Source organism: Gossypium raimondii, chromosome 10 (assembly GCF_025698545.1).
Source record: "Gossypium raimondii isolate GPD5lz chromosome 10, ASM2569854v1, whole genome shotgun sequence".
NCBI lineage: Eukaryota > Viridiplantae > Streptophyta > Magnoliopsida > Malvales > Malvaceae > Gossypium > Gossypium raimondii.
In genome coordinates, this window is record NC_068574.1 from 4,769,135 (window position 1) to 4,793,971 (window position 24,837).

A 24,837-nucleotide genomic window follows, 5' to 3' on the forward strand; every position below is an offset into this window, starting at 1 on the left:
GGCGGGAAGCCAACAGTAACCTCCAAAATTATTATCACTCAAAGAACATTAACTTAATTTGTTTTAGAAGAAATCATTAAAGTTTCATAAAATGTGATAATCAAACTAGACAAGTATCGCAGTAGAAACCCAACAGTTTGCAGAAATCCAATAGTAATTCAAGGTTTGTTTTATTTAGGGATGGAAACGGGTGGGGTGGGGGACTCCTAAAAAAAATCTGTTTTGAATCTGAACTGAAAATTAATTGAAAATTAAATTATTCATTATCTGGATAGTCTTTTCGAGAGGGTGAGTTCATATGTAATCTTACTTGTTCAGGTATCTTCTAAGTTTATCACATGTCTTGTCACGAATGAAAGTATAACACATATCATACAAGACAAAAACGGCTTGAATTTATAAAATCAGGCATCTTCTAATTATGTTTTGAATGGTATTGTTATTAGTTCTAATTACACTATGTACACTGTAATCGGGAGTTCCTTTTTGCTTTGGCAATTTGGGCTTCCTCATTGAACTCTGAATTTCTTGACTTAATTGCTTTGAGAAACAACTGGTATTCGGATATAGTACTTTAGAATTCGAACTTGTCCAGATGAATGGCTTCAAAATTATTTAAAGCAATTGCTAACCTGATGAACTTGTTTTGATGGCGCACTGGGTAGTTTAGCTTGCGCAAAAATAAGTAGCAATTTTTTTTTATACATTTTCTAAACTATCCATCAACCTCCAAATCCTAATAATTAAATTGGAGGAATATTACACAGGCTCAAACCCCAACTTTCAGGAAGCTGCTGCAACAGCAGCGGTATTCAATCGGCATAAGCTGTACGGGTTTTAGCTGATGGTGCAATTGGAGTTTTGTGATTGTGCTTCACTTGAAACACTCTCTTAGATTATGTTCTTGAGTGTACTTTAGTCCAATCTTTCAGGTTTTCCGTGTGAAAATAGTATACACTGTCCATTTTTTGAGGCTATATTTTCTCATTCAAAACACTTCTTGCATGTAATGGTTGTTATAAAATGTAATGCATCTCCACAGATACCTGGAACTGACCAATTTGCTAAAGTAATCGAATTTCTACGCCGGCACTGCACTGGGATACCTTGGTAATCTATTTTCATCTATACTTCAATCTGTTGCTTGCAAAGTACTAATTTTTTAGCTCTTGTTTTGTAGTTAGTGTATGTCAACAGCGCCTTCTCACAGAACGCAGATGAATTGGTGATTGACCTATTTAATGTAAGTTGTACTACTTAGATACTTCCTCTTGCTGATGTTAGTTTTAGGATTAACTCTTTTAGAGTATTTATAGATTCTTTAAAGAGGGAACTGACTTGCATATTTACTTTCATGACTAGCTTTTTCTCCCTGTAAACACAAACCAGAATAGGAAATAGCAAAGATATTTAGCTTTAGACTGTATTCTTTTATGTGAGTATGTCATCATCAAAGACGCGAGATGGTTTTCATTTATACATGACAATGACAAAAATCAATCTACCTCCTACTTCAGGGCATTAACTTGGGCATATATCACATGCTTTTTCTAGATTTTTTGTGCCTTAATGTATAGAGATAATTGTTTATCAACTCTGCAACCATTTCCTTTTATCTGAAATAGACATTTGGGCCCATAATGGCAGAATCGAATGAATTTTCACATGAAATGGTCCATTATTTTACAGGCTCAGTAGATTGGTCTGAGTATTCTGACAGAAATGGTCATTGCATTGAAAATAGATTCTCTTACACATTACATCTATTGTATTCAGTATCCACCATTTCTACATGTCACCTATTGGACAATGGAATTGAGATGATGAGAGTTTTTCTTCACTTCTTGCATGATCACTGAAAAATAAAATGAATTCTTTTTCTTAAGTGGATGCCACCCCATTACTTGCTTGCATCTCCTAACAAATTTTCAAAATACACAAACTACATGGAAATTTTATTGCTTAGCTGTCCTTGTTGATGTTTATCTGTTACTATAACCAGATCTGCCTTTGCATTTTTCAGAATTTTGGTTTTGATGGTAAACTGGTGGTTAATTATGCCTGTTCTATGGCATGGGGCTAAGTCTTGAGACCATGGGATCTGCTGAGAGTCTGAGATAAAAGCTGTCAGCTATGTAAAATATACTCACTCATTTGTTTCCTAAAATTCTTCATTATGCATAGTCCTTTCAGAACCATCCTTTTTAATATTGCCTTTTCCAGCTTTATCTCTGAAACAAGGGTTCTTCTGTAGCAGATACTACTTTCACACAAGGAAGGCAATATTATTGATGGTATTCAAAATCAGCTTATGTTAATTGTTCAACTCATTATAGTTGGTTTGTAATTCAAGCCAAAGGGTTTCTGTTTGTAATTTTATTTAATATTTATCCATTGCTAACTTATCTTGGTTTCAGGAAAAGTTTTTAGCAATAATTGTTATAAATTTCAGTGCTGGGAATATATGATGAGCAATACAATGTCCATAGCATACAGTGCTTAGAAACAAAGTTCTGATTTCACATGCTTTATGGGGCATAAAGCAATGGAATTTATTTTATAATACAAAGCAGAAACCTAAAAGGAAATATCTTACTTCATAAGGGCGATTCTGTAGTCAAAGAAACGAAGTCTTACATATTCGAAACATGTTTCCTCCAGGGAAGAAGATAAAAAGTAGGTTATCAGAGTGGGTGACAGCAACAAATAGATAAATCTTCCACTGGCCCTACATTGTTTGGTTTTTCACAACTTTTTCAGAACAAAGCAATCCTAGCCACAATTTCAACAGCTAAGGTATTGAAATTGACCCTTCATTCAAGTGCTTTTATTGATTCCATTATTGAGACCTCAACTATCTGCAGGAACCAAAAAGATCCGGTGTGAGCAAATGGACAAACAAACATTTGTACTAGATGTGAAAAAACCAAAAATGATGGGTGAAATTGAAAAAAATTGCCTGATTGAACCCTGGAATTGGATGCAAGATCAAGCCAAGAACCATTGTTGTTCCCTTGTGTCCAATCCCCTAAAAATTGGTGGACTGGTTTTTGAGTTCCTTCATCCTTTTCTAACTTGATTGGCTTAGCTGACTTGATATCAGTACCTAAAACGAAGCATTGCTGCCCCTGCTTTGAACCATTGTTGTCACCAAAGCTTTGGACCATTGTCAGTGACTGATAAGAATCAGGTACAACTCTTACACTCCCTGAAGCTTCAGGGAAGAAAGATCTTTCATCAACAACTTCCCTTGTTCCATGAACATACCTATTTATAAAGAACAAAACAACTTTTTACTGGTATTACAGAAAGATGGCCAAGTAAAGAAAAAGGTTATTCAATTAATCTACTTTTAAGCTATAAAAAAAAACCTGTAGATTTTATCAGTCTGAGGGTAATCAATTCCAGTTCCAGAGTCTAGGAAATGATGAGATGGAACTGATAAGCCTGAACCATGAAGTCTCGTAGAAGAATGAGAATAAAGAAAGGGGTCGAAATGGGTGAAGTTTTCAGTAGCCATAGGAGAAAAAGAGAGAGAAGAACTTGAAGTGGGAAGGTTACTGTTGATTGATGGGAAAGATGGTGAAAGGATGGAAGCTGCTGCTGTTGTTGGTGGTGCTGGTGGTGCTGTTGATGATGATGATGATGATGATGATGATGATGAATTAGCTTCCACAGGCTTTCTTGAACGGTTCCTGCCTCTATGCATGTGCCTCTCACAGTACTTGGAGTCTGGGTAAGCTTCTTTGGAGCACCTCCATTTTTTTCCATCAGTTCTCCTGCACCTCCCTGGCTCTGGGTCTGGTTTTCTGCCAAAACCCACCTGAAAACAGCCCCACCCTGCTGCAACCACCACAAGGCACCATCATTTTAATTTTTTGACCAAAATCATTCAACCATAAAAGTATAACTCACATACAAAAAGTAGTGCAACTCCAATTTGATTTTTTTTTTTTTTTGCAGATACTTACTGGGTTGGTGAGGGAAGAGGTGTGAAGCCAAAGAAGAATCAAAGCTTGTTTTGACAGAATAAAGGAGTTGAGGTGGGATAGGAACTCCTGAAACCATGTATTTGAAGATGAGAGCTTGGTGTTCAAGCTCTTGCCATTGATTTGGAGTGAAAAGGTACTTATTTCTGGCACTAATCATCTTTTAAAGTTGGAAAAAACTAAAAACGAACCCCAAAAAAATTATTTTATCTTATGATCTCTGATGGAACAATAAGAAGAACAAACAAGACCCAATCTAAAGAGCTCTCTGAAATAGGGGGGTTATTGCTTCTCCTTCTGCTTGTGCTGCTGTTGCTGCTTTTAATCTGTCTGACATCTTCACACACAAAAAATCTATAAAAGAAAAAGAACAAATACAGAAATACCAGTATTATTATGATATACATTTTATGTATTCATTGTTATTTATCAATATTATTTATTGGGATATTGAGGATTTTTAATAAAATGTTATTATGTGATTCTACATTTATGTATTGATGTATTAAGTATACGTTTATCGTATTATATTATTGTATAAAAGTAAAGGAAAGAAGGTGACTACTGAGTAATAGTGCTGACTTCATGCACGCACATATGCCCTTTTGCTGTCTCCACCTCTTTTCTCCTTGAAATGCGTGCCCATCTCATTTTGTAAAGCTGCTAAATATTTATTGTTTTTTTCTTTTTTAAGCGGGGGTTTGGTTGATAGAATCTTTACTTATGTTCTAAATTCATATTATAATATTTATATAATATTAAGATGTCGTGATATAAAAGGTGTTTAGTTCATCCAATTTTAAGTAAGTTTAGAATGTAAATGTAGGTGTGGAATGTAAAAAATTTAAGACCAAACAAACTAATCACATTAATAGAAACAAATAAAGACAATTTAGTAATATTTACTTTTAACTAATATTACATTTCGTCAACTAATCACATGAAACTTAAATCATAGCCAAATAAACCAAACAAACTACTCTTATATTCCATCCGTAATCTTACACTTCTTATAATCCTATTACAAGATATAATCTAATATTTGGTAAACTAAATACACCCTTAAAACTATATCAATAGATATCATAAGAATTAATATTTACTATAGTCGCTGAAGTCGGACTAGCCGATTGAATCGGTTAGATCAAGAATTACCTGGTATAATGATTCGAACCAGAAGATTGAATCGGTTGCACAACGAACCACTTTGAACCAAGTGTATATTATGTGTGAATAAAAAATTAAAAGTATTATAAGAATAAATAAATGTTAAAATATATCTTAACTAATTAGTATCAATTATAACAGTAAGTTGCATTACATTTTTAAGAAGAAGGTTCGAGTTTAGATTTTAAAAATAATATTATTAAGAGGAACAATTATAAATATTAAAATGATTAATATTCATGAATCGGATATAAAATATATATTGATTTGAGTTAACACTTCTTTTTTCTAATAAGAAAAGTTTTACCTTTATTCAAATTCACTACTATTGATATGCTCCGAGATAAGATTAGACTTTTTGAGTATAATTTCATTTGTTTTGTGTCTGAGAATAATTGTGTTGAGGATTATTCCAACTTTGTTTATGGGAAGATTGTTAGCGAAAGGACATTTCTTCTCATTTTGCTTTGGATTGAGTTATTGGTAGGCTATGGATCCTAGTGTCTACGTTGTTGTGTTCGGTCTTATGAACAACATTAGGTTTGGGCCTAGTTGCTTTTATCGCTGGATGTTACTTGAGCTACATGTGTGACAAGGGTTATGATGAGTCATGGACTACGTGACAACCTTTCATTAGTTGTTGCGATTGTTTGGCAACGTGCAGCGGTGGTGCTATAGTCATGCACGGAGCGGGTGTAGAGATCCCCATTCTTTCTGTAGATAATGAACTTTGTTTCCTTCTCTTTCACTTGATCGGGTTTCCAAATATCTTAAAATATCCATTTTTGAAAATTTTATGGTGTTTTTCTTTTTTTTTTTTGGGTTGCTTTTTTTAGTTATGGTTTTTCGTGGCATGAGGGTAGTGAGATTCCTATGGGTTTTTTCACGTTGCTTAGGTGAGTTTCTTTTTTGTAAGTCGAATATTGCTTTTGCACTTTGAGTTGCTCCACGGCCGGGGGTAAGAGTGGTGGTGTCGTGTGGAAGAAGAGTAGGTGAGTTATTTGTCAAGGACGATGCCTTTGAATGTATGATGATGGAGGAAGAGCTGAAGGTGTTTCTGGGTAATTATGAGTTCTTGGGGAGAATTTGTTGAGTGCGATTTTTGTGCTTGTGTATGCCTTTGAGGTCGGATTCCACCTTCATTTGCACCCTGCGTTGCAACAATTGGTACAATCTTGTAGCGTTGCTTTATCCGACAACCCAAAAATCTATTTAAATTATACTAAACCCCTAACACTCAACTTCACAAACAACTTTCCGCCTTAAAAAATAGCAGATTAGCAACCCTTGGAGTAGAAGCTTATTCTGTCATATCCGCCAGTTAATGGACTGCTCAACCATTAGAGACTAGAAAATCACTTCCTTATACATCATATCCCACATTTAAAAGACATAACAATCCGTGTCATTTATGCATCTATATATATTATTCTATGGCTTATAAATTTTATTAGATTATATATTTTCTTCAGAACCTTCATATATATTATTATTTAAAATTAAAAAAAAAAAACAGTGGTTGAATCGGTGTTAACTAACTAAATCTGGGGACTAAAAACAAGAAAAAAACAAGGATGATCATGCATCCTGTGATACAAGCTTTAAAGTAAATTATAACCTCTACTCCTGGCGCCTGAGATTAGGCAGTTATCGATACCCTTGATGCTCTTAGATGCCATTCATCCACATCTTCGGGTTGCACTACAACAATTGCTTACATCTGTAAAATTGACAAGCTCGAAGGCACGAGCTACGAAGATGGTATCACCATTTGCCAATGTGATATTTTCAACACTTGTGCATGCTAAAAGCATTGAACAAGGTCTTCTAGTTCCGATGGATTTGGTTCTACCCATCACTTGCCTAAAAAAAGACAAAAAAAACTAAGCTAACACTACCACAATTTTTGTAATTTCAAATGTTAAAAAATTGTTAATTTATCGTGTCTTAAAATGATATGACAAAAAATGTCACTCAAGTTTAAAAATGCTTTTATTTTAGTTATTCAAAAAAAAAATGTCCCAATTTTGTTACCATTGTTTAAAATAAATTTGATCCCATAACGTGATGTTAATGTAACATTATTTTTATTAGTATAACAATAAAATTAATTATTTTTATTGGTATAACGTGTTGCTAATATAACATTTTATCTTAGTTCTAAAAATTTTAATAAATTTAACCTTTAGCATCTACTTATTTTATCGGTTCGAGTCTTTAAACTTAAGAGTTACTATCTTTACTATCATCCCAAAAGCATAGTTGTTTGAACCAGATTGGATTCGGAAGTAATCATGGTACCCATCTAAAGAGAGGCATTAAATCAGTTGACCCACAAAATCATACGAATTAGTTTTACTCCAAACGATTCTACCACCTAACTTTGGGCCGACATAAACAACGAGAAGGATGAGCAACCTAAGGTCTATGCCTACCGTTATCCAGTCTTTCTCACAATGCTTCACAGTTATGTAACCATAAACTTTATGAAAATAATTCCAAGGCAACACATTTTCTGAAGGAAGCAGTTTCTCAACATCTTCGCCTCAACGTTATATTTTGTTTCTCCGTCGTGTGGCGGAGTGGGAACACTTCCCGGTGCCGTTTAACCAAGCTATTGGTGTCATGACACCTTCACTAGCATTTTCGCCTTTTTAAGCTCCTATAAGGTAATAAGATGTATTTCGATCAATGGTGATGAAATTAATTATTATAGTAGTGAAATTAAAATCAATAGTAAAATATGTATTTAGATTCAAATACAACTGTGAGATGAAATTAAAATTTAAAAAACAAAACATTAAGAAACTTAAATTAATATATATCCATATATAATAAACAATTAAAATTTTTATTTCTATTTATATAAATTAATAAAATATAAATTAGAAGTATTTATGTTAAGTAATAATTAAGACATATTAAAATATATTAAGTAATAAAATATATTAAAACTAATTAAATAAATTATAGGAGTGTTAAATAATTTATAAATTACAAATAATAAAGTAAAATACAAGTGAGGGCTAAATTAGATTTTTTTTCTCTTGACATTATTAGATTGGTTGACTTAAGGATCAGTATAAACCAATTGAATCAAATTTTATTTTTATGAATTTATAATAATTTTTATATTAAAACAGACAAACTTATTAGATTAATTAACCATTACTTAATTAATGCTACCACCAAAACCTTTTGATTCCAATTCAATCGATTTATACCAATTTAATAATAATCTAAATTTTAATATCATATCCGATCAATCTAATTCAGATAGCATTGTTGAGTACCCAAAATAATTAAAATTAAATTATTCAAAAAAATCATTCACTTTAAACATCACACCAAAGCATTTTTACGTTTAACTTGGCCTTCTTAATCACTTCAAAATTAAATGTAAAATAACTTACATTACTTTAATAGATGGAATATATTGATGAAAGCTGTCCTTCCTTTTTTTAACAAAATTTAGCTTTAATCTCTTTAATTTTTTAAAATTATATAATAATAGTTAAATTTCAATTTTAATATTTCATTCAAACTTGAAATTAAATTTTATACCTTAATTTTAACATAATTTGACACGTTAAATCTTAAAATGTCATCAGTTAATTTAAAAATTTTATTCTAATTAAAATATTAATTACAGTGTTTTTTTATACAAATACTAAGTGAATATCTTTATAATTTCCAAATGTTTTAATAAAAGAATTTTAACAGTGTTAATTAACAAATGAATTTAAAATTTTAAAGTAAAAATGAAGAAATCAAAATTTTAAAAATAAAAATATAGAGATTAAATATTAAATATAAAAGAATATAATAAATTTTAATAAATTATATAACCTTTAGATTTTTGTTTTATAATTTAACCAGTTATCAAACTTAATATAAAAAGTAAAAGCCCAATCAAATAATTTAATGTTTTAAATAAAAAGCAGAAACAGAGTTTGCCGTCCTCAATCTGTCATTTCATTTGTTGATATCAAGTATCAACCAAGAGAAAATGAAAAGCAAGACATAGACAAAACTCCCAACATTTCTTACACCCTTAATTAAACAAATAAAAAACCTTAATTAATTACATTAAACCCAAACAAAGCATCGCATCTTCCAAATAAAACAGCACACCAGACACTTAATATGCCCTTTACCGTCCACTTCCAAACCTGCATCACTGCCCCCATTAATTATTGTTATTATTTATGTTTTTAACGATGTCATGAGTGAAAGACAAAAGTATAACCATCGTTTCTCTTTCATTTGGTCAATGATCATCAAACAAAATCCATATCTCTCAACCCTTGTCTAAACTGAGTTTTTCTTCAAGCTAAGGATTCATATATGACACTTGAAGAATCAGCAGAACCAAATCCATCCCAAGATCATATCTTGGATTGGCTTGAGGATTCTGCATCATTACTTCCATCTTTCTTGGATGATCCGTACAGCCCAGGCGACATCAGTGGCTATGAATGGTGGGATCCCAATCATGATTTCGGTCAAGATCTTATTACCATAGGTGCTGCTGCAGCTTCTATTAATAGTCCTGCCATTGCAGCTGCTGTGAGTAATGTCGATGCCGGTCTCGTACAGTCCGATTCTGCCGTTGTTAATCCTCCCGTGCCATTGAGTTCGTCCAAGCGAAGGAGACCCACTGATAGCATCGTTCCGAGGATGTCGAAGAAGAGCTCGAATGGTAAGAACGATGAAAACGAAGACGGTAAAGCAGGGGTTGAAGAGGTTGTGGGGAATAAGAGGTCAGCTGGAAATAAGAGAAACAAGTCTTCAGGGAATAACGGTAATAACAAGGAAGGAAGATGGGCTGAACAGTTGTTGAACCCTTGTGCAACAGCGATAACCACCGGTAACCTCACGCGTGTTCAGCATCTATTGTATGTTCTCAACGAGCTTGCCTCATCGACCGGAGATGCCAACCACCGGCTTGCGGATCATGGCCTACGAGCCTTGACGCACCACTTATCGTCATCCTCTGCCTCGACTGCTCCTGTTACTTTCGCTTCCACTGAGCCGAAGTTCTTTCAACGATCTTTACTCAAGTTCTATGAGGTTAGTCCTTGGTTTGCATTCCCTAATACCATAGCCAACGCTTCCATACTCCAAATTCTTGCTCAAGAGCCTGATAAGCCCCGTAATCTTCATATCCTGGACATCGGTGTATCTCATGGTGTTCAATGGCCGACACTCCTTGAGGCGCTGTCTCGCCGTCCCGGAGGTCCCCCACCTGTGGTTCGCATCACCGTTGTGGCGGCCACAGCTGAAAATAATCAAATCACGGACACCCCTTTTTCTATTGGTCCACCCGGCCACGATTTCTATTCCCGACTTCCCGGTTTCGCCAAGTCCATGAACATCAATTTGCAGATAAATCGACTCGAGAACCACCCAATACAACACCTGAATGCACAAATTATCAACAACTCACATGGAGAGACCTTGATAGTTTGCGCACAGTTCAGACTTCATCATCTTAACCACAACGGGCCTGATCAAAGAACCGAGTTCTTGAAAGTACTACGAAGTTTAGAACCAAAAGGGGTGATTCTAAGCGAGAACAACATGGATTGCAGCTGCAGCAGCTGCGGAGATTTCGCAACGGGATTCTCACGGAGAGTAGAGTACGTATGGAAGTTTTTGGACTCAACAAGCTCAGCATTTAAAGGACGAGAGAGCGAAGAAAGAAGAGTAATGGAAGGAGAAGCAGCAAAGGCATTAACAAACCAAGGAGAGATGAACGAAGGGAAAGAGAAATGGTACGAGAGGATGCAAGGCGTGGGGTTTAGGGCAGAAGTGTTTGGAGAGGACGCCATTGACGGGGCTCGAGCATTGCTGAGGAAGTATGACAGTAACTGGGAGATGATAGTTGAAGAAAAAGAGGGTTGTGTTGGATTGTGGTGGAAAGGGCAGCCTGTATCATTTTGTTCATTGTGGAAGCTAGATGTCAAGGTGGAGGAAAGTTAAAAAAAACAAAAACAGTTCTCGATACTGCTTTATTTTGTTTTTGTTTTTGCTTTTTCATTTTTCTCCATAATCTCTATGTAAATTCTTAAAAAGTATAAAACTATGTGTGAAGGATGGTTTGCAGTCAGTTTTGACAATTGGTATAATCTTAATCAAATTCAACTTGTGTGCGAACTAAGAAGCAATTCACTATTTGAATTTCACAGCTCAATCACAAAGATATGAAATGCTCCCTCAAGCAAAGCTAATGATACCAGTTAAAGAATTCAGGTAGCATTATATCATCATATACTTCCATCAAAATAGTAAACCAATAACTAAACACATTGCCATATTTTTCATCCGAACCGTAAACCGATAACTAACATATCATCATATTGTTTTGTTGAAGAACTTAGCACCAATCTCAGAGCTCTAAAATCATTTATAGGAATACGGAATTTTACATTTTGCTTCAGTTCTTCCCTAGGCATATACATCATAGAACGAAACTAAAATTCAAACAGGGTTAGAAGTCTTTCCCTGAAAAAAGGATTATAGACAAGAATCTCCAGTTTGACTTAATTCCATTCATATCACTATAACCCCGCTATGGAGCTAAGCCAACTCCAGCCCTTTTAATGTTATGGAAGCCAATTAGCAATGCTATAGTTAATTAGTATCATAGGGAATGGTATAAACTGTACCTGAAGCTTTTTCATGACATCCTGGTGTCAATATCTTGTTCAATGATTACAAAAATTCAATACAGTAACCATGTTCTTGCTAATTAAGATGCGTATATTCGCACTGAACTTCGGATCGCCATGCGGCAAACAGGGCACTTTGGCACCAATTCCCGTTCAACCGATACAGCACAATGTTGGCAACAAACCAGGTGTCCACATGGAATAAATGCAGACCGTCTTCTCCTCATCAAGCAAACCACACACAACTCTCCATCTGGAACATCACCTAACTCTTCGTCCAAATCCATCTGCAAGGTGGAGTCATCAGTGGCAGCATTGGCTGCTTGCTGAAACCGTCTTAGCCTCCTTTCTTTCCATTTATTCCAGTTCCTGAAGGCAATTCATTAAAAGACATTATGTTTATCTTTAACAAAGTGAACAAGGCAAATGTGCATAATGCACTGTTTTTTTTTGGACGGTGTACATATTTTTATAGGAATAAACCAAATGAACCTTTCAGCATTATGAGGAAGTGGGGAAAAAGGGATCATTAGACTAAAACAAAATACCTTACAAAAGCATAGCCAAGAATACCAATAGACAGTGAACCAAGGACGACACCACTCCAGAACAGTATTTTTGTCTTGAAGGCAAGATCCAACAGCATCTGATCTTTTGTCATGTCAGTACTGCAGTTGCAAGCGCGAAGAGGTTTGTAAGACACAACCAATTCAAGAAAGACAATCACATTTAAGGTTAATCTGGGCTATGGCCATTTTCAACTCCTTTTTCTTTTTATTCTTGCTAAGTAAATAACAAAATGCAACATGAAGGTTTAAGAAAAATAGGAAAGTAAATTACTAGCACTTAAAAGTATCAGGAAAGTCCTAATAGAAAAGCAATAATTTTGAGACTAAGCTACGCTCTCCTATTTCAGATTATGAGCATGCAAGCATGAAATTTCCAAGTCCTAAAAGTGAAAAATAAAAAGTTAAATGAACTTCGTCTCTAGACCACTTACAGGAAATAGGGAAGCTCCTTGCATGCCTTAACTTCAGGCACTCCATTACTAAAACCGCAAATGCCAACAGCACTGATTTCCTTTCCCACAGGAAGAATTTTCTCTTCATCAAGCAGACCAACCTTAAAAACAGGTAAAATTATTATTTCTCATACGGATGAGCATTAACAAATGATGCAACACTACAATCAATAAGCAAAGGAAATCTCCAAATTTTAGCTTCAAAGGTAGTGATAAAATTTCAAATTTTCTTAACTCACAGGGTATTCGTGACCGAACAAAGCCTGAAGGAATGTATAAGGTGAAGCATTTATAGGATGCAATTGATGATAAACTGTAGTAAGAGGCAGGGGATGCTTGGAGCCATTCATGTTCACAATGACAAAATCAGATTGTGGCCATTGACCACCTTCAACCAAAATGAAAGGAACCTGCGGTACATTAAAATCGAAAACAGAACAAAATTCCAATGAACATAATAAACACGCCAAATAGAAGTTCTAATTGAAAGCATAATATAACAAAAACAATTAAGCATTAAAGAAATTAATTCAGAATTAAGGGAAAATGGAAACTTTTAACTTACTGTTCTCATAGAAGTTGACTCTTTTTTATTCCAAGATCTCCCAATAATAGCACGTAAATCAGAAGTCCATCCAAACAATCCCCTCCATTCATGATAAATATACTTAATTTTGAAAAATAATAATAACAAAAAATTAGAACTTCAACAATTAGATTATATTAAAAAAAGAAAACGGTTCTTTTTTTGTTTAAGTCCTTACAGTTTGTGTTCTTTGGATGATCACAGCTTTATCACCGGACTCTTGAGAGACGAGCACGTTACTCTTAAGGCTCTTCAAGCTCCGTAAATCGGTAGCCGATCTAGCCTCGACGGCGCCGCGAATCACGACGATAGGCTCTTCGTGGGAATCCGACCTATCCTCTTCAAGGAGGGAACGGAGGTCGGCAACACGAAAGTACGGTGCACCACGAATTTTTCGTAGGGCAGTGGAGGTTGCCTTGAACCGGAAGATTGTGCGCAAGGCGGCATAGGCTAGGGCAGCACCTAAAACGGCGCCATCGAAAGAAAGCGCTAGTTGTGAGATTAAGGAGGCTACAGCTTGTTCATGTGAGGACATTTTGATAACTATTTACATCAGCGGCCACGTTATCGGCGTTAAAACGGAAGGCAACCGGCGACTGGAGGAGAGAGACTGATCGAGCGCACGAGAAATGACTGAGCGAAAGAGAGAGAGGTTTTTATTTTTTTATTTTGGTTTATAAATAGATTACATAATTAGTTAATGTTAACCCATTATAAATATAATACAATTTACATTTCTTTTTGCATGGAGAATAATATTATCAGTTGATTCGGCCTTAAGTTCAGTTTTTTTGTCTTGATTCGGCCTCACCTAGCTCGAATTTAATTTTTTTTTATTTTTCTATTATTTTATTGTCATTATATTATTATATTACTATTATTTTATTATTATTATTTAAATATCTGAAAATTTATTAGGACCTGATACAAAACCAGCCTAATAATGAGCAACTCTATTTTTTATTTGTTAAAAGAACTCAAAAATAATACTACGTCTACTATAGTTAACATAAAATCATAAAATGAAAAAAAGAAAGAAAGACACATGATTGTTGTTTAATATATATATTTGTAAAATTTATATAAAAATATCTTTGTGAAATTAAAAAAATACTATTGAAACAAACAATTCATAATAATTATGTTAATACAGAAATATATATATATTTATTATCATGATATAGTTTCTATTTATTTAAGTTATAAATACAATTTATCGACTTAAATGTCTAATTTTCTTTCAAATAATTTTGATCAGTTAAAAGTGGTAAAATTAATAGAGAAATTTTATTTTATACTCATTAAATTCTAAGAGTAATAACTTATTTGAAGCAATAAAAATATAAAACTTCATTTAAATTAATAGGTTTACTAAAATTTAAGGGGTTTTTTAAATTGAAAAAATGTTGAAAAATTAAAATTAATTGTTTTTATATATTTAATTTGCCTGCGGAGAATAGCCATGTGACCGGATTGACGGATTGTACAAGACAATAGCTGTGTACTGATTTATTATTGTTCAACGGTTGACTTATTTTTGTACTACTTTTGTCGTATTTTAGCGAAAGAGATGAATTTGAGTGTATTAAAACATATTATCCGTTGATAAGAGACTATGGATAGTTCTAAACGTTGTGTCAAAAAGAATAGATATAATCAAAACTTATAATAAGATCAGAGGAGAAATAAATTTCATTAAACTACCCAAGCCAACAGACACCCAAGTTTAACTTCTTAATAAAGAACAATCAACACCTATAAAGAAAAAAAGATAACTAATAAATTTAGAGTAATTTGCATAAAATAAAGCCGCTCGTGTTAAAAGATGAACTGCTTTATTAGTTTACCTGTAAATTCAACTGATGGAAAAAGATTAAAAACAGGAAGTGATATGAAGAAATCTTCGATGAACAACCTCGAATCTAAAATATCTAAACTACTATGGGAAAAAACATACCAAAGGCATCGACTATCAATTTCTAAACAATATCATCCACATGCAACGACCTAAGCCAAGAAAAGGCTTCAGGAGCTGCAAGGATTTCGGCCATGAAAGTATCCAAATTACTCTTCATAGAACCCGAGATACAATGAGCAAAGTCACCTCTGTCGTTCCTCACAATCGCTGCCCAACCCATAGCGATGCTGTGAGCAAAAATAGCACTATCAATATTGCATTTAAGTTTGTCCCATGGCGACGTACACCAATGATAATATATGGGTAAAGATCAACTGAGTCTATTAATCATAATCATTGATTTACTTGTTTTTTATATTTAAAAATAGTTTATATGTCAAAAAATCCCTTGAGAAATGTAAAAGAAAAAAATTCAATTAAATTCTCGTATTAAATTCGCACCCAATTGAAACTTTGCCGTTAATTAAACTTTTCCGTTAACGAAATCCGTGGTTGACCACATTGTCCATTAAAATAAATTGACGAACCAATCAGATAGTGACATATGACAAATTTTAATTTAATTTAATGTACAAGCATTTATGCAAGATGGTTCTTTAAGAGCCAATAGTGACTTTCTTCATCATCAAGGGATTGGTGATGATCAATTTGTTGTTGACTGATGATCTTGCTGCTCAGTTGACCAACAATGTGAGAAGTATTTGGCCTGAGAGTCAGGACATTAAAGCATTCGAGCTCGAACGTACCTATGCTGCACTCTAAGCCATGGTAACAAGGAGTTGGTTGCCAAACAATCAGAGGAATGTTGTTATACAATGTCACTACGCTTCTTCACAAGGTTGTATCTTTCTTTCCCTTTGATCTTGGTCAGTTAATACAGGGGCAAGAGTTAAAGTAGCTGATTTAGTTGTTGATTTGCCTGCTCATGGATTTTTGGTACACTCTTTTTCTTTTTCTTTTTAAAAAAAAACATTTATTACTTCACTTGGGTTTTTTTTTTTACTTTTTCATAAAAAATAGTTTTTAATGAAACACGTTTTTCATAAAAAAAACAAAATAACTAATTTAAATTAACTTAAATTATTTTTAATTTATAGAATAATATAATGTTATCGATATTATGAATCTATTATTATTAATATATAAGTATTCATTAATTTACTTACCACTTCCAATGGTTTTTTATCAAAAATCAATTAAATGGTTTTAGAATTTATTATAAAAAATAAACCATAAAATTTTAAATTTCAATTAATTAAAATTTTACAATAAATTATCAAATATAGTTTTAAGGGTTAATATATACTATAGTATTGGCAAACTGTATCTCTTTTATGCCTAAGCTTTTTTTTAGACTTAACTAGTATCTAAACTTGAAAATTATGAATTAATTTAATATTTTTAAGTACATAACTAACACTTGTTAAAATATGTTGACGTGGCAATCGATGACTAATATAGCATGGTAACGTATAACAATCTCATATTTTGAAACATGACAAACTTTTTTATAAAATTTAAAATATTTTTTAATTTTTATCACATATCAAAATGTTAAACTACCACGTGTTATTATGCTATTGGTTGTTGATATCGGTCAACGTATTTTAATAGTGTTTATCAAGTATTTAAAAAATTCAAATTGATTTATGATTTCCAAATTTAAATACGTTTAGGTACCAAACACAAAGAAAAAAGAAGACAGGAGAAAATTATAGAAAATTTTAAAAGGAAAAGAAATTATTAGGTGGAAATTTAAAAGCTAGTTTAGTTAGATAAAAGAATTCAAATTAGGATTTTTACATAATTAATAAAGGAGTGATGAAAATATTAAATATTGATCATATTAATAAGAAAATTAAATCTTTGTATAATTGGATTCAAAAGATTTAATCTTTATTAAAATATCCCAAGAAAAAGTAGAGATAAATTCTGCTAATTACTATTCATAAGACCCGACCCGAACAAGTCGTCGCCACCGCATCTTGTACCCAACCCCAGTCAGATTTCGAAGTTCTTTAAGGTTTTCGAATCTCTCTTCCTCTCTCTCTCTGCTCCGGGAACTACTGAAATCCCTGCCTATAATCAATCTCTTAGCAAAGGTAATTTCACATACCGTTTCTCCACTTAGGGTTTCTTTTTCTTTTTTTGAATTTTGAACTTTTTTTCGTTAATTTTATTTGTTCGAAAGCTGAGAAATTAAGATTTAACTTTCTGATATGGGATTAAAGGGCCAAGCTATAGACAATGGCAGAAGGCGAAGAGGATCTGCCGAGGGATGCTAAGATTGTCAAGTCACTGCTTAAATCAATGGGCGTGGAGGACTATGAACCTCGCGTTATCCATCAATTTCTCGAGCTTTGGTATCGCTATGTCGTGGATGTACTGACGGATGCGCAGGTGTACTCTGAACATGCCGGCAAGCAAACCATCGATTGCGATGATGTCAAGCTTGCTATTCAATCTAAAGTCAATTTCAGCTTCTCGCAACCCCCACCCAGAGAGGTAGGTACTTTTGCTTAAAATGTTGCCTTTTTTACTACTTACATTTAACCAAATTGTTTAAATTCTATGGCTTTTAGATCAATTTTGTGCTGAAATGTCATAAATCTTGTGCTTTCCTTGAATGAATGCAATATAGGAGTTAAAGATTTTTGTGAAATTGATTATATTATATTATATTATATTATATTTGCTGGTGTTAGGTGCTTTTGGAATTGGCAAGAAATAGGAACAAAGTTCCATTGCCAAAGGCAATACCAGGGCCTGGGATTCCCCTTCCTCCCGAGCAGGATACATTGATAAGTACAAACTACCAACTGGCTATCCCTAAGAAGCAACCGGCACAGGCGATGGAAGAGACGGAAGAGGATGAAGAAAGTGTTGAACCTAATTCCTCGCAAGAGCATAAGACCGATGCACCGCACCCAACGTCTCAAAGAGTATCGTTCCCTCTCACTAAGCGCTCTAAGTGAGGTTTCTGCTTTTGTAAGATGTTTCAATAATCCATTTAGGTAGGGTAATATATATGCTTGAAGATTTTATCATATTCATCAGAATGAAGGGTTGATTTTTCTTATGATTGGATGTAATGAATCGTTGTAATAGAATCAAGTTTCTGCTTCTCCTGTTAGTGTTAAAATGTTAAATGTTGTTCACTTCTAGTTCAGTCAGTTACCTCTTTGGCAATTTGAACACTGTTTTCCAATATGCTTATAAATTGAATGGGACTTGGCAATAGGGCGTTTAGAAACTTGGAGAACTCCAAAACCAGACACAAAACATTCAATTCTTTTACATGTTGCTGCCTTTCATCGGACTTCGGTTTTCATTAAAAGGTTTAATAACATCATCTGAGAACAAATTAAAATAGAAAGCCTGACCAAATAAGGACATTAAATTCTCAATTTTTGAATAATAGAGGAAAGAATCTGTTTTGTACTATGAAAATGCAACAAAAAATTGAATTAGTGGAGGAAACTACTACGAAATCAAATAGTTTAATTCATTGTTGAATCCAGTTAGCAATGTTTCTTAGTAACAGAACCATATAGCTTTGTCCTGTACAAATATTTTTCATTTATATACAAGGAGAAACTGTTGCTTCTTTTTTGCCCCCTTTTTGGGTTTAGCATAAAAGATAGAAACGAAGAGGCGTCAAGAAACGAAGAGGCGTCAACGTCGTGAAGCAACCATGTTACTAGCAGGAGGCCCAGTACTGGATACAGAGAGACCTCGGTTATACATGCGCTGTATCTCTTCCCTGTACTCTGTCAAAGACTTGTCTGGAATGGCTGGTGTTAGCTCCACCACATCACCCATCTTCAGCCTGCATGTAGCATCGCTTACCGGCTCATGGTTCAGCCTTGGCCTCAATTCTTCCTTCACTGGAAAACCATATGGAGACCATCTCGAGTTACCCCGCCCAGCTCTTTCCAGCAAATCCATCATTGTTGAGTTTGCCGGAAACTCTTGCACCGACATCTGCAACATTCATAGACCCATAAATATTCAGACCAAATTTCCAATCCCAAAGCATGACTACAGGCTCAACCTGAAAAAGCAACGAAGTGCTATTTAAGAAACATACCTTATCATTTTCGATCATGATAACATAGACAGGTCCATCCTGGCTGCAGTGAGGCTTATAAGAGAACGGGCAATCATCGGAATGAGTAGGGAAGGTGCAGGGTGGCTTGACAGAATCAGTGTAGCATATTGATGATTGGTCCTTGCTCATTGTTTCACAATGCCAAGTCACAACCCATCGAGCCCACTCAACCATCTGAAGTACAAATGAAGAGTACTTACAGTCACCCTCCTTGTATCTCCAGTGAGCTGCAAAGCCAAACTCAGCTTGCAGATGCATCTCCTTTGTTCGAATTTGAACTTCAAGTGGAACTGTACCTTCACTCATCACCACCGTGTGCAAGGACTGATACCTGCAGATTAGAATGAAGTTAGAAGGAAGTTCAGCATTTTTTAAGATTCCATCTAAGAATGATACCAAAACATGTTATGCCATAACATACCCATTAAATTTAGGGCGACTTATATAGTCCTTCAGCTTTCCGGGCACTTCAGACCATAACTGGTGAACTACTCTCAAAGCCTCATAACAGTCTTCCTCATTTTCAACAATGACTCGTAGTCCATGAATATCATGGATTTCATCCATTGCCAACTTTTTCCTGCAAAAGACAATATAATATCTAGTGTCAACAATGGCTTACTCCTTCACACTTCGTTTAATCAACTGTAGCCAAATTCTAGGAAAAAAATCCTGAAAGCCATTCCTAGTCTTCTGAAAAAAAGATGACATTTTTAAACTAGGTGGACATGTAGACAACAGCATGTGTGTGCGTGCACTTGTGCAAATGTCTCTCAATGCAAGTCATGAATAGGAGTCAAGGGCATGTGAAAGAATCTCTCCATGTTCCTCTGCCTGCCATGGGTGCTTATGTGTGTATGAGATATTTATATAGAGAGAGAGAGAGAACATACTTCAACATCTTTGAATAGATGCTATATAAGCTTTTATGTCGTCCAGAGAGAACATGATAAGAAATATTTTTATCCTTGAGAGCTCTCTCGAGTTTCTCTATAGCAGAAGTGATCATTGCCTCATCAAAGGAGTCCACAAGCCTAGATGAGAGTTCACTGTGCTGCTCAGGATTGAGATGCTTGAAACATAGATTCTCCAATTGCTCCTTCCAGCTAGAGATTCCTAGCCGATTGGCCAAAGGTGTAAATATTTCCAAAGTCTCCTTAGCAAACCTCTGTTGCTTGGGCAGAGGCAAAGCATCTAGTGTTAACATGTTATGCAACCGATCTGCCAATTTAATAAGAACAGCCCGTGCATCTGCCATGGCAAGGAACATGGTGTGAAGGCGATCTGCTTCAACAGTTTTGCTCGCCGTATTATTTTCTCGTGCTAGCTTACTCAGATGGCTAAGTTTAGAGACCTACATGGATGGCATAATGATACCATATTTAGAATCTTAAAATCTCACATCTTAATTCAAAAGAACATTGATTGCTATAATGCAATAAAGGAATTTAAAACCAACCAAGTGGCATGAATGAATATGCTAGCTCTGCCTATAATGCTATAAACTGGGAAAGCGAAGTTCAAACTAAAACTGCAAAGTAATATATTAATTGAATTACCAAGATTATGAATAAAAACAATACATGCTGCAAAGAATATCAAACAGCCTTGTATTTGGTCAGTATAACCTCATCCACAATCATTTATATGTAGCAACCATAATAAAGCTACAGCTATTTATAATCATATGCATGTTCCAGTCCTATAATATGATAAATTAACTAAATATGGCTTAGCAAGTAGTCTTTCATGCTTGCACCATTAGATTGCTAATTCAATATACCAAAATTTCCAAAGTGATATAAGCCAATCCTAATAGTAAAAACGATTCGGGTTAGTAACAAAATCAACTGTTAAAACAAGATACAAAAAAAATTAATGTCTCTTACCCCTTCAACTAGATCAGCAACCCCGGCACCGAATGTCCTAAAGATATAGTCATAGCTCAAGAATGCATCGTCAAGGGTGTCATGTAAAAGCCCTGCTGCAACCACCGTGGAGTTAGCACCAATGGATGCCAACAACACTGCTGTTTCTACACAATGCTGCAAATAAGGATCACCGCTCGCACGCATCTACGGACAAAGAACTTCATATTACACTTAAGACAATGATAGACAAGAAAGCTTAAAACTTAGCATTGATTTCTCTTTTTGTTACCTGTCCTCTATGGGCCTTCTCGGCTTCATAAAATGCTTTGACTACAATATCTTCAGAAAATATTTTGTGCCTCATTTGAGCACGTAAAAGCAATTCCTTAGCATATGGATCTGAATCCACTTCCTCCATGAAATTATCCTCCATAGTGAAGGGTAATTCATCAACACAACTACCAGTTTGCACCTCAGAACTCGGGGAATCATAATGAACACAAGATCCCAATGCACCCCTAATGAATCCATTGAACAATCGATTTGTCCCAACACGAAACGAGCCCTGAAAGTTCCCATCCCCACCTTTTTCGCGAAGAATTCTCATAGGAGGGCTGCTGCTACTACACGAAACAGGGCCTTGAAACACCGATACTGGGCTCTGGTTGGCTTTCAAAGAAGACCCACCGAATTTACTCGATGAGTAACAAAATGAACTGCTTAGTTCCTTCAAATCGTCTCCCCTATGGGACCCTAAATCCTCTCCCCCACCGCTAGAGAAGCTCGATTTTATCGTAGGCGAGGAGAAGAGGCATGACAGGCCACCGACAATAGGTCTCTGGGAAGAAGCGGAAGCCGTTGTCGAGGAAGTTGATGAAGATCTCGAATTCAAATCGAGATCGTAAGAAGCGTGAGAATTCATGCTAATCTGGTGAGGCGTGGAACAGACGGTGCTCGGTGTGCTCCTCGGTGGACTAGCGTAAAGAGCTATTGTTGAAACCGCCATGGCTTACGAACAACCCCAAAGATTAATCCCAAAAAGAAATGGTTTTTATATTTTGATTTTATGTCAAAAACCCAGAATTTTCCTTCAAAGAAACAACAATTTTTTCTCACAATTTCTCCAACGATAAAATTAATTTTGATTTACCCCTAAACTCCCACCCCTTTTCCCCCCCCCCCTACAATTGAAAGCCAATGAATTTGTTAAAAGGAGACCCAATTGAGGAATCCAACGAAATTTCTACCCGTATATTTATACCACCATATGTATACACAAACAGAAATAGAAGGAAAAAAAAACAAAGAATCAAAAGAAACTGTTTGAAGAGAAGAATTCTTGAGCTACACTATTTACAAATATATAGAGGGGGGGGGCAAATTTTCTACTAAAAAATTGACAAATTAAAGAACACGCGGATTTTTTTTTTTGGAAATGAGGAGTCAACAAAGACGCTCAATTTTTGGAAATGAAAAGCTTGAGATTGAAAGACAGAGAGAGAGAGCGCTTTCCTTTCTTCTTATTTGATTTTTCTTTCTTTTCCTCTGGTAACTCCTTGCAATGGAGTTTTATGGGGAATGGCCTTGCGACCATGAATTGGAATTATTAAATTACGGATATACCCTTGGTGATTAACAGAATTAACTGGATAGGACAATTTCCAACCGTTCTGGATAATCTCGATTTTTGGTTAATTTAACTGCTTTCATTTTGTTTTAAAGGATATTTATCGTAAATAAATCATGAGAGGTCTAAATTGTCCACCAATCCCTGCAAGCTCTAAACATTTTAATTTTAGTCCTCTTTTTGATAAAATTGTTAATTCCTTTTGTTAAGTGAATTAATTTTAAATCAAATCTTTAATTATTAGAATATCACATATTCAAATAAATGAAAACTTTTAATAATGTTGTCAGCTAGATTTTATTTTTTAAATTAGTAAATAGACTAAAATTTTAAAATTAAAAACAAAGGAATTAAAATTTTAAAGTCATGGGGAAAAAGCAAAACAATCATGAAAAAATTTCACATAATTTTTATATGCTTTTAAAATATATTTTAATGTCAAATAACTATAACTGGCCAATTTTGAATATTTAATTATTAACGACTATTTTGTTAAAAAAATTAATTATGTTTAAACTACATTAAGTCCAAGAATTTAGGAATTCAAAATTCCAAAATTATAGTGACCAATACATGTTATGTATATTTAAAATTTATAATTGTATTTTTAGTTAAAACTAAACATTAAAAAAGAGAAAATTACAAAAAAACAATAATTAAATTAGAAGTCGTTAAGCTAAGAATAGATTAAGAGAGAAAAAAACTAATCCTAGGTAGGGACAACCTACCCCATATCTAGGAAGGATTGGTTTCAAATTTTAGAAATTTTATTTTGTTTTAAATAAAAAATAAAGTTTTAAGAAATAATTATTAAATGGTTTGAGAATTTGACATATTAAATAGTGAATTTTTATGTTGAATTTGAAATTTTAAATATTAGATAAAATCAGAACTAATAATAAAAGTAATTAATTTAGATTATTATGATTTATTTTTATTTAAAGGATAATATAATCTAGAAAGTAAAATAATGTTTGATTGAATGTATTATTTATTAAGTGAAAAGTAGTCCTTAATCTATTTTTTAAATGGATAAAATTATTTAAATTTTTATTTCTAATGAATTGTCTTCTTCTAAATTTATCAAAGAAGCCACCTAATCTTATAAAATTGGTTTTTAATCATTTATGTTGGTATACATAAAAGTATCGAATGAGTTTTTAATTACAATTATTCAATTAAAAATTATAAAAAATTAAAATTATAAATTAAAATTACATATAATAATTTATTTGGCCCCAATTGTAAAATTATTTTAGTTTTTGAATTTGTATTTTTGTCCAATCATTCTAAAATAGAGGAAAAATTAACATTTTTAACTTTACTAACGTGACATACACATAGATTGTCACGTGAACGACTTACAAAGTATTTTATTAATTTTTAAAATTTTAAAATTTTAAAATTTAATAAATTATTTGAAAAAGTATAAAATATTCTATAATATTTTTAAAATTTAAAACTAATTAAATGTTAACATGTCATCTACATGTATATTATGTAGGGTAACTTTTCCATCTATTTTTAGTGATTTAATAAAAAATACAAATTTAAGGATTAAAAGAGATAAAATATAAAATAAAAGTTAAAATGATTTTTTTTAAAAGAGAAAATTTAATTTTAGTGAAAAAATAATTTGTTTTCTAATTTGCACCCACTACCAATTCCATTTGATGTTAAACCCATAAATTTGAAGAGAGAATTTTATTCTTATCTCATTCATTTGTCTTAGTGTTGGAATAGCAATGGCATTGGAACTCCAAATCTTATTGCTTTACAATAAAGCAAAGGAAACCAAAGATTGTACGACTTTAATAGCACATTTCTTTTTATTTCTTTATTTGTGTTGTTGCTTTTGGTGCACAACTTGTAA

The 24,837-nt window shown here is 33.7% G+C and overlaps 5 protein-coding genes and 1 long non-coding RNA gene across 7 annotated transcripts; 3 read left to right on the top strand and 3 right to left on the bottom strand.

The window, feature by feature from the left end:
• Positions 1-449: 449 nt before the first annotated feature.
• LOC128033755 (uncharacterized) lies at positions 450-2,434 on the top strand. The gene is made up of 3 exons (XR_008189788.1): positions 450-1,110; positions 1,181-1,243; positions 2,024-2,434. It is a non-coding gene; the product is annotated as an uncharacterized LOC128033755 (long non-coding RNA).
• Positions 2,435-2,574: 140 nt separating this feature from the next.
• On the bottom strand, positions 2,575-4,360 carry LOC105776896 (growth-regulating factor 5). Of its 2 annotated transcripts, none has more exons than XM_012599850.2 (4): positions 3,972-4,360; positions 3,372-3,840; positions 2,960-3,267; positions 2,575-2,858 (listed from the first exon to the last, which is right to left on the bottom strand). In XM_012599850.2, the coding sequence occupies exons 1-4, from the start codon at positions 4,147-4,149 to the stop codon at positions 2,851-2,853; spliced, it is 963 nt and encodes a 320-aa protein (XP_012455304.1). In that variant the 5' UTR covers positions 4,150-4,360; the 3' UTR covers positions 2,575-2,850. The 2 variants fall into 2 exon arrangements, with proteins under 2 accessions (XP_012455304.1, XP_012455302.1); XM_012599848.2 differs by having other exon boundaries at positions 3,372-3,843; positions 3,972-4,357.
• A 4,970-nt stretch (positions 4,361-9,330) lies between these two features.
• On the top strand, positions 9,331-11,268 carry LOC105777609 (protein NODULATION SIGNALING PATHWAY 1). The gene has a single exon (XM_012600955.2). It carries the CDS (start codon positions 9,504-9,506, stop codon positions 11,139-11,141), a length of 1,638 nt encoding a protein of 545 aa, XP_012456409.1. The 5' UTR covers positions 9,331-9,503; the 3' UTR covers positions 11,142-11,268.
• Positions 11,269-11,535: 267 nt separating this feature from the next.
• On the bottom strand, positions 11,536-14,120 carry LOC105777610 (E3 ubiquitin-protein ligase SPL2). The gene is made up of 6 exons (XM_012600956.2): positions 13,616-14,120; positions 13,417-13,518; positions 13,091-13,261; positions 12,831-12,952; positions 12,379-12,498; positions 11,536-12,199 (listed from the first exon to the last, which is right to left on the bottom strand). The coding sequence occupies exons 1-6, from the start codon at positions 13,970-13,972 to the stop codon at positions 11,911-11,913; spliced, it is 1,161 nt and encodes a 386-aa protein (XP_012456410.1). The 5' UTR covers positions 13,973-14,120; the 3' UTR covers positions 11,536-11,910.
• Positions 14,121-17,290: 3,170 nt separating this feature from the next.
• On the top strand, positions 17,291-18,480 carry LOC105776474 (transcription initiation factor TFIID subunit 9). Its single transcript, XM_012599136.2, has 3 exons — positions 17,291-17,457; positions 17,587-17,860; positions 18,061-18,480. The coding sequence occupies exons 2-3, from the start codon at positions 17,603-17,605 to the stop codon at positions 18,328-18,330; spliced, it is 528 nt and encodes a 175-aa protein (XP_012454590.1). The 5' UTR covers positions 17,291-17,457; positions 17,587-17,602; the 3' UTR covers positions 18,331-18,480.
• Positions 18,481-18,836: 356 nt separating this feature from the next.
• LOC105776473 (probable GTP diphosphokinase RSH2, chloroplastic) lies at positions 18,837-22,880 on the bottom strand. Its single transcript, XM_012599135.2, has 6 exons — positions 21,627-22,880; positions 21,356-21,541; positions 20,360-20,820; positions 19,888-20,046; positions 19,446-19,797; positions 18,837-19,339 (listed from the first exon to the last, which is right to left on the bottom strand). Exons 1-6 carry the CDS (start codon positions 22,341-22,343, stop codon positions 19,031-19,033), a joined length of 2,184 nt encoding a protein of 727 aa, XP_012454589.1. The 5' UTR covers positions 22,344-22,880; the 3' UTR covers positions 18,837-19,030.
• Between the last annotated feature and the right edge of the window lie 1,957 nt (positions 22,881-24,837).

What these genes read in the sequence shown, in the direction of transcription:
- LOC105776896 (XM_012599848.2), bottom strand. Translation starts at nt 4,149, where the DNA reads ATGATTAGTGCCAGAAATAAGTACCTTTTCACTCCAAATCAATGGCAA. An exon ending in CCTCTTCCCTCACCAACCCA is followed by an intron (nt 3,844 to 3,971) that starts GTAAGTATCTGC and finishes TGGTGGTTGCAG; the next exon opens with CAGGGTGGGGCTGTTTTCAG. An exon ending in CAGACTGATAAAATCTACAG is followed by an intron (nt 3,268 to 3,371) that starts GTTTTTTTTTAT and finishes CTTTATAAATAG; the next exon opens with GTATGTTCATGGAACAAGGG.
- LOC105777609 (XM_012600955.2), top strand. Translation starts at nt 9,504, where the DNA reads ATGACACTTGAAGAATCAGCAGAACCAAATCCATCCCAAGATCATATC.
- LOC105777610 (XM_012600956.2), bottom strand. Translation starts at nt 13,972, where the DNA reads ATGTCCTCACATGAACAAGCTGTAGCCTCCTTAATCTCACAACTAGCG. An exon ending in TCATCCAAAGAACACAAACT is followed by an intron (nt 13,519 to 13,615) that starts GTAAGGACTTAA and finishes TTCAAAATTAAG; the next exon opens with TATATTTATCATGAATGGAG. An exon ending in AGTCAACTTCTATGAGAACA is followed by an intron (nt 13,262 to 13,416) that starts GTAAGTTAAAAG and finishes AATGTACCGCAG; the next exon opens with GTTCCTTTCATTTTGGTTGA.
- LOC105776474 (XM_012599136.2), top strand. Translation starts at nt 17,603, where the DNA reads ATGGCAGAAGGCGAAGAGGATCTGCCGAGGGATGCTAAGATTGTCAAG. An exon ending in CGCAACCCCCACCCAGAGAG is followed by an intron (nt 17,861 to 18,060) that starts GTAGGTACTTTT and finishes TGCTGGTGTTAG; the next exon opens with GTGCTTTTGGAATTGGCAAG.
- LOC105776473 (XM_012599135.2), bottom strand. Translation starts at nt 22,343, where the DNA reads ATGGCGGTTTCAACAATAGCTCTTTACGCTAGTCCACCGAGGAGCACA. An exon ending in ATCTATTCAAAGATGTTGAA is followed by an intron (nt 20,047 to 20,359) that starts GTATGTTCTCTC and finishes TGTCTTTTGCAG; the next exon opens with GAAAAAGTTGGCAATGGATG. An exon ending in AGTCGCCCTAAATTTAATGG is followed by an intron (nt 19,798 to 19,887) that starts GTATGTTATGGC and finishes TCTAATCTGCAG; the next exon opens with GTATCAGTCCTTGCACACGG.